Source organism: Amblyomma maculatum, chromosome 10, assembly GCF_055883805.1.
Source record: "Amblyomma maculatum isolate TAMU_Amacu chromosome 10, ASM5588380v1, whole genome shotgun sequence".
NCBI lineage: Eukaryota > Metazoa > Arthropoda > Arachnida > Ixodida > Ixodidae > Amblyomma > Amblyomma maculatum.
The window spans coordinates 21738745-21750681 of NC_139353.1; the positions used below are offsets into that span (position 1 = coordinate 21738745).

At 42.8% G+C, this 11937-nt stretch overlaps 1 protein-coding gene across 1 annotated transcript; it reads left to right on the forward strand.

Annotated features, from left to right (window-relative positions):
- Nucleotides 1–837: 837 nt before the first annotated feature.
- LOC146175811 (carboxypeptidase inhibitor SmCI-like) lies at nucleotides 838–8982 on the forward strand. The gene is made up of 6 exons (XM_084581209.1): nucleotides 838–977; nucleotides 2997–3085; nucleotides 3994–4170; nucleotides 5747–5920; nucleotides 7045–7224; nucleotides 8696–8982. Exons 1-6 carry the CDS (start codon nucleotides 838–840, stop codon nucleotides 8731–8733), a joined length of 798 nt encoding a protein of 265 aa, XP_084437335.1. The 3' UTR covers nucleotides 8734–8982.
- Nucleotides 8983–11937: the final 2955 nt, after the last annotated feature.

Sequence of the window (11937 nt, forward strand, 5' to 3'; positions counted from 1 at the left end):
TTGACGGAATGTGTACATCTTACAGCAGGGACAGTGCCAGCGCATCCCTGTATTTCCCTAATTTCTCTACTTAGACACCTGGCGTCCTTGTGTCTTAACCAAGACAGCAGTAGAGTCGTAATCATACAAGCAACATATTCAAGTCAGGACTGAAGCCCAGTCTTGGCTCCAGTCTTAAGCAGCCATGCTAGCGGCCTATCCTTAAGACTCCAGTTAAGTCTCGACTTAGCTAAGACAGTCTTAAGATCGTTTGTGCAAGCGGGCCCTGATATTTTCACTCTGAGCAGAATGACGTCATTCTTATGTATTTATCATTAAGGCATCTTAGTCTCTTGGAAATGCCCTTATCCTGCCTCTTGCACGAGTTGGTTTCTGACGTTAACTCTTCCAGCTTCTATTCTTTTCAAGTCAGGGAGGCATCATCCTGTGAGCATGGGACAATTTAGTAACTAATGCCAACTTCAGTTTTACATTGCTTATTACAGCCTACAAACTTCAAATTTGATATGTAATACAAAGTTTAAAGGTCTCGATGTCTGCTTTATAAAAGTTATCTCTCTAAACCACATAGCAAATAAATATACTAAGATGCATGTGACAGTTACAAAGAAATTGAAACACGCCTTTTCTGCTCGGCACGGAATGCTGAAGAGCGTTCAGTTAACCTACGGCCTTTCTTGCTACATACAGATGTATGTAACAGCTAACAGCATGAAAGGACGCACAAGCCGCCACTCGTCTCGTGCATATTGCGTAAATCTCTTCTTTGAAGACAGTATAGATGACAGCAGCAAAGTGTCTCAACCACCTACGAGTGAATTACATTAAAAAGACGCCATGAAGTGTTTGTTCGTGGCGCTATCTTCTCATGAGCTGCCCTTTCTTGACAAACTCAACCATTCGGCGTTTGGTTTCTTGGAATGTTTGTTCTTCTATGGAGTTGCTACGATGTTTCCTGCTAATTTGTTTCCTCGCCGGTAAGTGCCAAGTGAGCACATGTTTCTTTCACAAGTTTGCACCTTTGATGCAGTAGCATCTGTCTATGAATTACCTATTTTATGCATTTGAAGCTCAAGCTAAATTGCACACCAATCGCTGTTGCCATCTAAGGAATTCCGTTTCAATTATGTGCGCTCGTCGTATGTGCGCTCACTAGGGCTGTGTACATTGGCATAGCATGTAAGGGGGGGGGGGGGGGGGGGGGGGGGTTATTATATCGATTTTCAAATAGTCCTGGTACACACATAATTATAGCACAAAAAAAAAGAATTAAGTGGAGGTTTGGGTGTGACAACCGCCCATTAGCACTTGTTCAGTATGTTTTGCTTCGTTTACCTTTCCTTTGCAAATATCTCGCCTCTTTAGCTATGTATCAGACGCTTTATGTTTTCTTAGGATGAAGGAGACCTAATTAAGGTCTTATAAGGGTACCTTTGTCAGAGAGATGACGCCGGAGACATCCGAAGCGCACCGGGAAAGACTGGCAGCTTAGACCGCAAACAAAAAGAAAACTGGCTCAAGTAATAGCACAGCTACAATAAAGAAAAAAAAAAGCAAAATGACGCACTGCATTAGCGTTTCCACCCGTGAAGCTGATTTAGGTTCTTTGGACAAGGTAAGAAAGCCACTGGCTACTAGTGTTTCTTTTCGATAATTGCTTAAAGGAGCCTTCACAACCACCTCGGCTCAATAAAAAAAATGCGGGTATATTCATGCATCTCCATTCAAAATGCAAAACGCATATGTGCGGTAGTTTTGTTCAAAGCTAACCTGGCATTTCGGTAATCGCTACGCATAAGTTGCGGTTGTTCACATAACATGAAACTCATTTTCCAATGCATGAGTGAGCGCGCCAAAAGAAAAAGTTCACTAAGGCATCAAAGGGCGAGCAAGAAGGAACGAGTGCGCGCCCAGAACAAATTTCTTCAACATACAGAAGAATCAGATACCCCAAAGACAACCGAAGCGATATTCCGCCTCCGCGGTCACTTAGTTAAAGTTCCTAGGAGATGGGGCTGGTCACTAGCGCCTGCAATCTCTGCGATGCCATTTTCTGTTATAAGCGCTGCATAAAGGAGCGGGGGCAGTGCCGACCTCACGCTGATGATTTCTCTGCTGATTGAATACGGCACACATTATGGCGTCATGCAGCGCACCGCACACTCCGCGGCTAAGCTCGACGTGAACACGTGGTCCTCTGCTTCGTACCAAAGACGTCGCACAATGTGGACTCCGCCTCATTGAAAGCTGCGTGTGGAACTACGCGGAAACGACTGTGTAGAGCATTTTTCTTAGAATGAAAATGTTGCATAAGGGCAATTTTTCGCGACCTCTCCTGTTTTTTGGAAGGCTCCTCTTTCTTTATCTTCACTTTATACTTTTGTAGAACCATAAATTATTTAAAAGAGCCCGGATTCGCGAATCTGTGCCCGTTGCTTGCGGACAAAACCTAGGTTAGGATAAAGCCGGGATTGACAAATCTAAGCTATTCTAATGATTTCCATACCACCTCGCCATTATGATGTTTGACTGCAACATTTGAAAACGCCATTCCTAACTCTACTAGCTTCGTATTTCTTTCTCCTCATTTTACTTGCTGCTTGACTCAGTCAAAGTGCCCAGCCTTCTACACCACACCATGCACGGCCACAATGCGTGTTGTTGTCATGTGTTCAGGCGACCAGTATACCTTGTGTTTCGATATGTTTTGTAACAGGACTCCATTTTGCCACAGGACATGACTTTTGCATGAAGATCATTCTCTAAGAAAACAACTTTGAAGAAGTGTTCACAAAGGCCCATCAGGATGATCAGTACTAGGGGAAAGTCTTTGATAATGGATATACTTTTCTAGGTACGTTTTGTACTTCATTGGATGAAGACTACCAATACGAGGAGTGGCAAACACGGTATGCCCCGAAAGAATGTGAAAAGCCACCGCTACGTCCCCTTAACATGCCTGGAAAATTTAAAAGATGGTTTTACAACCTCTCCAGGACAACATGCGAACCTTTTCTTACAAGTGTACAAGAGCAGCAAGAAAACTGTTTTGAATCTAAGGAAGCTTGTAATAAAAACTGCAGAGGTGAGTTCAAACCTCCTCTTAATTATAGGTGCTTAACAGTCACTGCAGTGTAAAGCTACCTCGCCTTCGTAATTATATGCTGGTAGTGCATATACAGGTTACACTAATTATTACCTCGTTTATGAGACTACGCAGATCACTTAAGGGAAGGTTAGGACATGTTGAGACGCCGGTCTCTGAGTGACGTTTGAGCGCTGTGCCCCATATTTGTGCTGAGTTATCCATGTGCCTCCCTGTTTGCATTTTTAATTAATCAGCAGCTACACATCACTTTTAGTGTTGGCCATAAGTGCATATTGAGATGGCCTCTTATTTTGCTTGTCCTCGTTAAAAGTTTTTAGAAAAGCCCTGTGTCCCACTCTTTTTTTTTCTGGCTAAATACAAGTGTTTCTATTTTGAGAAACTTTGCAGTATCCAGTAATAGTTGTAGCATTGGTTCCTGATACCGGGGTGGTGCAGTGGTCACGGCGCTCGACTACTGTGTCCAAGGACGCGGGATCGGATCCCGGCCTCGGCGGCCGTTTTCCGATGGAGGCGTAAATCAAGGTGCCCGTGTGCTGTGCGATGTCAGTGCCCGTTAAAGAACCCGATGTGGTCAAAATTTTCGGAGTCCTCCACTACGGCGTCTCTCATAGCCTGAGTCGCTTTGGGACGTTAAACCCCACAAACTAAACCATTCCTCGGTAGCAGTAATTTTTTACCCATTGCATTCAGCCGGTTGTTGCCAATTTTCCGGTATTTAACACCTTTTTCTCGGTTGGGGCATACTTATGACGCTTACAATAATTTAGAGCTGTGAGAATGTTTGCGCGTAGACGGCACACTGTGCGCCGATGCATCATTACTGTCCCTCACTATGCCAAAGTTTTGCCAGTGCCTCCTTTATTTTGCATTTATGCATTACACAGATCCGCACTACGGAGTGTGCGCCGACCCCAAAAATGACCGTCTGTGCAAACAAAAGACGGAACAACGTTTCTGGTTCAACCCAGATACCAAGAAGTGTGAAAGATATCGCTACGGCGGATGCAGTGGCAATACAAACAACTTTCGCACTCCCCGTGAATGCCTCTTAGATTGTGGCGGTAAGTTGCGTGCCTTATGTCAGGTACCATTTCAAACAATACAATAGAAGATAGCACAAACAGTTTTTTTATAGGAGGTATTGAAGCGATGTTATAGGAGTTATTTTGTGGTGCATAGTACAGCTTCACACGTGCAAGTCGGAGCAGGCCGTGAAAAGGCGTTTAGACATACCTGCAGACTTTCGCCGTGCTGCATGCTCCACAAAATGACCATCATCGTGACGCAAGTGCGTATTTCATTTACACAGCCTGCAATGAAGTTTGCTGTGTCGATCACCGCGCCGTAGTACATATCCTAACGAGAAGAACAAGTACTTTTAAGGCGCTTTCGTAGGGCGTTTACACGCCACCTGCATGGGCTTGCAGTGATCACATTGCACGCTTTGTCAAAGCTTTGCATTGCGTGTGTCAGAGAACTGGGCTACATCCAGAGTGCCCTGGCAAGGACGTTATGCCACACGTATATCTGTACTGGTGTTGAATATGCTCGGTTGTTTATCGTGCACGAAGCGGCTAATAGCAACTGTTTTTTTGTTGTTGTTGTTGTTGTTGTTGTTGTTTGTTTGTTTTTTTTGTTGCGCTGCGGTACAATTCCAGCACCACTTAGAAAGTGCAGGTACCCTATACACTAATCTCGCATTGAAAATTTTGCTCTAATAAATCGAAATATGGCCATGACTTTGTAGCTCATTATTTCTTCTTTTCCCAGGCGATCAGAAATCCTAGAAGTGAAAACAAGGACTGAGCTTATTCGTGATAGAAATGCACGAAAGACCTGTTTTCACCATGAAAAACAAAGAACTTCCTGAGCAATCATATTTCCATTTTGAATTCCTGTGTGAAACTGTACATCGGAATACATTCTGAGAGGAAAGTTTGCGCATTAGAGTAGTAACAAACTGTGTCGGCTGGTATAATATGGTAGCTTACGACTGCATAGCTGTAGGTGAAGAAATATAAATATAGAGATTTATTTTCGTCAAATATCGGTATCCGAGCAGCTTTTTAAGCATGGCTACACATTAGCCAGACGCCTGCACAGAAACGTCGACGCACTAGGACCGGCACGCACCTCATTCATGAGAATGCTGAACAGCCAAGCGCTGGCGAAAAGGTTATTAAACCCCCCTAGCCCTGTGGTCAGCGCATGGTACATAACCCCAGGTAGTCAAAATTTCCGGAAGAAGTCAAGATGGCCAGGACAAAAACTCCACTGATATGTTCGGGGTTGGAAACGGCAATGAAAGCTAATTGGACACTGTTGCGTAGTCAAAAGTTACTGTTCTATGGATACCAAAAATTGGGTTGAATATCCCAGCCTTCATTTTTGCCACCGTTCCTGATTTAACAGGACAAGGCGTTTCTGTCATGGCTGAAATATTTGTCTTGTTCAAGTGTGAATTGTACAGTTGCATGCGCTTTGTCATGACGATATTGTAAGCTAATTGGCAATTTCCCCAAGGCAACATACTTATTCCTTAATTCCAGCAACGTTAATTATCGAACGTAAGTTATCTGGTAGTAGCTTATTGATTCGTTCTCATCTGATCTTTCTTTCCTATTTTTTATTCCCCAGAATTTATTGATGACGCATGCAGACTTCCAATAGAGGTAGGAGACTGCTTTACAAAAGAGGTTCGATTTGGCTACAATCCTTCATTTGAAGCTTGCGAAGCCTTCAACTACACCGGGTGTGGAGGAAACCGAAACAACTTCCTGACAGCATACCAGTGCCTGACGGCCTGTGCAAGTAATCGACTTTTTTGTGATTGTTTTTTAAGGCGAGAACCTTTAATGGCTCATACTGCCGACGTTCGTTCATTCGGTCACACTATATCTGTATATCAAATGACGTCGTGATGACGTCACCAGAAAAGTTAAAATCTTGTCTCCACCGGAAATTGCACTTCTATCCCTCGGATCTCCAGTGATGCACACTCTGCAGAAGCAACGCTCATGCTTTCGAATTTCTGCAGTGTAGATTCAACAGTACTCACGGAAATTTAATGCACAACTTTGCGAGAGCCCTTAGTAAACCACCCTAATGCGTTTCCAATATTGTGGATTTGTTGCCTTGGCAGCGTGCTGGTTGCGGCAGATAAATAAGGAGAGCTCCACATTTAACCCTAAAGCCCACATGCTTCACAGTGACGCCGCATGGGGAAGTATGAGCTAAGGGCTTTCGCCTTGAAATTTATATCGTCAGAGATATGCAAATGCAAAGCACCTGATCCAAGCTTTATTTCTCAGCTTGTTTTTTGACGAACATAAGATAGGCTCCTCAAATAGTTTCGTAACACGCTGTAATTCAGCTAATGCTTATTTTCAGCGTATGTTGAAATGTTTTGCCTTCAACTCATGTTCGATATTATGAAAACAAGAATATTTTTCTGTCTTTCTTTTTAAGCACCAAACGAAGAAAAGTCCTAACTGGCATGCTATGAATCCACCTTTGTTCAACGTCACTTCTCATTGTGAAACAGCTACAAAATGTTATAGGTACCCTTAATTACATTGAGAAGGATGATACAAGCTGTCATGCAAGACAATGTTCGCTTTAAAGTTCGTCCTGCGCTCGCACTTAATAGTAAAGAATACCATAAAAGCAAAGAGAGAGCGTTCTTGGCAGTATTAAAAGCTACAAGATTCTAAAGTAGTATTTGAGTATATGTTGATGGTGTGTCCTTATCTTGTGGAAAAACTGCGTTCATAAAGGACATCTTTTTGAAGACCGCACTTGTCCTAAATATCTAAGTGAGCGCTTTTGTTTTTGTTTTTTTTTTTAACCGTTCACCAATACAGGCCTTGAGAGCTTTTTCTCACATTTTCAATTCAGAAGAAAATAATCCTCGGTAATATTTTTTGTGGTCACAGAGGAATCCCGGTGCTTAAAACATACACAGGAGAACAAAGAATGGTATAGGTTGGCCGTGAGCTACTTCTACGACCCACATAAAAACGAATGCAGGAGAACAAAAACATTTTTTCCCAAGAGTATGGCACCCAAGTACAACAGATTTCAAAGCATAAAAGAATGTCAACGAGTTTGCATGCGTGAGTACATTTTTGCTCTCAGACCGTTATGCTACTAAGTTACCTCATGCAGAAAGTACAGAGGAGCGTGGGTTGTCTTTCTCTTTACATTGGTAAGAATGAATTACCTCAAGAACTATTCGAATCTTGCACTCTATAGGAACTGCGGGTGTATATATTAACGATTAACGAATCGTGGCATATCAATGTCAAGAATCATCAGCTGGTGCAGCAGCGTAAAGCCGCCCATTAAATAAGCAAAGCATCGACCATTTTTCTCCAGTCGAGCGTCGCCTCTGCCCGCTGTCGCGACAAGTACAGACACTAACCGAGCCGTCTAATTATGAGGAATGGTTAGGAGAAAGCTACTGTAAACTAGGATATATTTTATCTGCGCAAGTCATCGTTATGCCTGCGAATGAGTAAATAAATGTAGATGTAACACGCAGTTAGGTATTGGGTTATATAGCTATGCTGTTGTGCATGCAGACCACTTAGCAATCCTCGGACCATTAGAAGGTCCGTATAAGTCACCATCTTGCATACCTTCTAGTTATCTGGCTCCTGCCGTGACTGCGATGGTGTACTCAGTTCATCACGAACATTAAAATTGATTACATTATATAGAAGAACCACTAAATAAGTGTTGCGTTCACATTTATTTCAGATATACTCCACATTTCTGAATTCTGCATGTATATCCCAGAATCGCATGTACACGTTGCAGTTTTACGCCTGAAATAGCATGTATAATTAACAGGTGGAATCCACGTGGTGCTGGCCGCACAATGAAGCATATCTTCATTTTTTTTTGTCATTATTACGCAGCATCCACAGTAACCGTTTCAAAATAGCACTGAAATAAAAAATAACTATAAAGTTATGTTTTTTGCCCTATGCCGGTCCCACTAAATATGTTACTGAGCTGCTGCCAAGTTAGGCTACAGAAAGTTTCGAAAATTTTGTCAGCAACCGTACAATGCCTTCGGCAAATAAAGAGAGGGAAAAAGTGGTAACCTTAAGCTCTCAATGTAAGCATAAGCACAAAAGGAGGTAAGGATGTTGTTAATTACCCGTTTCCTACGTCGTCCGCGAAATATGTAGCTCTGTATCATGGGCAATAAAATAATAATCATGACAAAAGACTGAAAATCGAAAATAGTAGGTTCTAGCAACTGTTCCCATTTAATTACGTAGCAATTCATGGAGAAAAATAGATCATTGGGCGCAAATAGAAGTCAATAATCGAAGTTCACAAAGTCTGGATACTGCGGATACCCACACATAGGCTATTCTGTCGGTGGCTGGACAAGTTACACTTGAGGCAATTTTGACTGCCACCAACAGCACTGCACCGCAAACATTTATCTGCATCTGCAAATGACATGCAGTCGCTGAGACACAATAGAAATATTCGTTGATGTTTCAATAAAATTATCAAATGAGAAGTAATCTCATTATATAATCTAATACGTTTTTTTTTCGTTCTCAGGAAAACACGTACCCGAAAAGAAGTACTATCTGCCGTGACTAAAAGTACGATACAAAATACATGGAGCAGGCACTTACAATTACGCGACTGTATTGTGTACAGCTATTCTGTTGTCGCTGAAAGCCACCTTTCGGCGACATTGTGCAAGACTGCGACTTCTGATTCGCCCTATAAAATAGGCTAAACAGCCATTTCCTTTATTCCTTCGAACGTTCTAAAATAAAATGAATCTACGCTCATCAAGAATAAATCAGCATTTTATTCTCCTCACTATTGTTGGAATCGCTCCTTCTACACATTATTTCATGAGGTGCAAAACATACTTTCAGAGTATGAGCATTTCAACGGCGAGTAATTTGCGTTCGCCAAGCGACAATAAATAGTTGCTTCTTTCAAACGTTTTGCTTCATCATTTTTTGCACTAAATTCAAGGGCTAAATATCCTGGCCTATATAAGCTTATAACTGCTGATCTAAGAGTCTAGCGGGCCACTATGCCGCCAAATAATTCAACCGCACATATTCGAAGAACATGATATGCATTTTCGGTATCTGCGATCCCGACGCGTAGATGTAACAGGCAATTCTAGCTTAATTAGTGTTGCCTTTCTAATTTTCCTCTGCAATGCCGTAGGTGAAAGAACAGATTAGCTATCTCTCACTTTAGATTCTTCGCGAACGACAGAATCTCGTCTTGCTGTCGTTTTCAAAGGTCATTCCCATCAATGAGGAAAGACTGAAAACAATGAAACTGCAAGACGCCGACACTTAAGATATCTTCGACTGAGACAGATTGCTTCTGCGCAAGTGCGCAGGAAGTGACGTCAAGACGACTTTAGGGAAACAACCCTGTGTGCTTCAGTCGAACTCGCAAAACACTGAATACTTCCTGTTAACCAGGCCTCCGAGCATTCTAAGGCATTTATCGATCTTGGAGGCCATCCAGAAAACGTAAAAATTATGGATAACCAGGGATGCATCTGCATGCTAGCGGTAGTCTGCGATTAAGGTGTTGCAATTCTGCCAAGCACGACGCTATCGCGTTATGACTGCCGCTTTTGGCGCATATACCTCCTGTAGAACTTTGCTAGACGGAGAGGTTGTAGAACACTAGCATCGCAAGTAAATTACCTTTACGTTCCATCGCGTCAAACATTTCCTTAAATATGCCAGCGTATAATGCTCCCTCTCCTTTTTCGCTACGTCAGAACCTACAATTGACCTCTGCAGAGTGACACAAAGCTCCATAGACAGCGTCGTCTGCTTATAGTATCTGGTAGCACGAAGTGTATGACGGGACTGCGGTACGCTCTACCGTTGGTCCACACGGTGCCACTGTGCTATGCACTCGTGTGGTGCTCGTTCTAGCCTACTGCATGGTACTGCACGAATGGAGGGCTGCTATTTGAGTAGAACTACTTGATTGAGCGCCAAACTCCCTGAATGTCGTGTGAAGAAACCATAACAAGAAGTAGAAAAACCACAAGGTTTCTTTATTTTTGTCACAGTTCTTTTTTTCGCTCTTATTTAGCCAATGTTCTCTCTTCTTTCTGAACTACTTGAATCAAAAGACATTTCGAAAACAGAGTTCCAGCTCCCATAATTTTAGAAAGCAAAAATGCAAAGCAACGATTGGAAGCTGGTTGGCAGAATGTTTGAGGAAACTGCGCTCTGCACGAGGAAAAATACAGCGGACAACAGGACGACACAGTACAACGACGCTTCCCTTAGTGCGTTGGTCGTCGTATTGTCTGTTGTCTTGTTAGTCTGACAGCAATGTCCTAAGCCTCCGATTCATAGTAAAATTTAGCTTTTGAGTCTTTTCTCGTGCTGAACAGAGTAATTAAGACTGCCATAGACTATCAATGAGCAGCATTTTTTTCATTAATTAAAACAATAACCGCAAGCCTTCCTGCGGAGTATGCATGGATATATTGATTTCGTGGCGCAGTTGCATAGCATGCGACACAAATTACGTGTATATTCATCCCCGAAATTTTTCGAACTTTTCCTGGTGTTAATCAGGAAGCAATGATAACTCCAGAAGCAGCTCCCTACTCTTTGAAGCGAAATTATGGTGGCTTAAAGTTCGATGCTACGAATAGAATGAATTGATGAAAACTTATTCCTCAATGTAGGTTTTTGTGATTCTGGTGGGAAAACCCCTGGTCTTGGGCCCCTGCGGCGGTTGCGACGATGCGGGCCGACCGATCCGTCTTTGTAATCTTCCAGGTAATCGCTTGACAGCGGGGTCTGCCACTTTTCTGGTATTTTGTGTGGTAGGTGAGGGACTGCCCTTGCGTGTTGGCTGCATCATGTTATAGGATAAGTGTCAGTTAGTTTCCAGAGATGTCAAATGTAACCTGAATGAACGTACGGCAGGCGTCAGCAAGAAGCGATTGGAATATGACTCATTTCGCTCAACTATTTTACAGTATTCTTTATGCCAGATCAGCACCTTTTTACGTGATAAGCAGTACCACAACCAACATGGTGCATTCGAAAAATTTATTACTCATCATTAACAATGCTTGCAGGCACTATGATTGACTGTCCATTTTACGATCTTGATTATCGTCATACATTCAAGCTTTACGCAATAACTTGGTCTTATTTATTATATTTGTGTTTATCTACAAGGCGGATGAACCATGCATTTCTTGTTCAGTACGTTTAATTAAATCGTCAGTCATCGGGCACATTTTACCTTGCCATATGTCCTGAGGTACAGAACACTAGTACAGATTTTGACTGCAGACACGTTTAAACGACAGGGAGCTTTCAACATACATGAAGAAGAAAACGAAAAGCCTACGCTGCTGCCCAGTGGAAGAAGAAACAAAAACAAGGTACGATGCCAGTGCTACCACCCTGTCCTTTATGCCTTCTCGATATCACTCATTCAATCTCACCAGATCTGCATTCTCCCTACAGGTCACGCTGAAAGTCAAAGCGCGGCCGAAGAGAAAGACAAGGCCTAGAGTGTGACAGGGAATTTGCTAGCTACAGAGAAGTGTAGATGGCTGAGCCGGCTCTTTGGGCACCGATGGACATTGCGAACCTGGAGCTGGATGCCGATGAAGAAGACTGGATAGAAGGGGATGAGGATGAGTACGGGGACAGCGACGAAGAGGAGATGCGGGAGGAGAATAATCCGATCATTTACCAGATTTGCGAGGTCATCTCGACCATGGTCATCAGCATCTTCTGCACACTCGCCGTATATGGGGTGGTGAGTGCGCC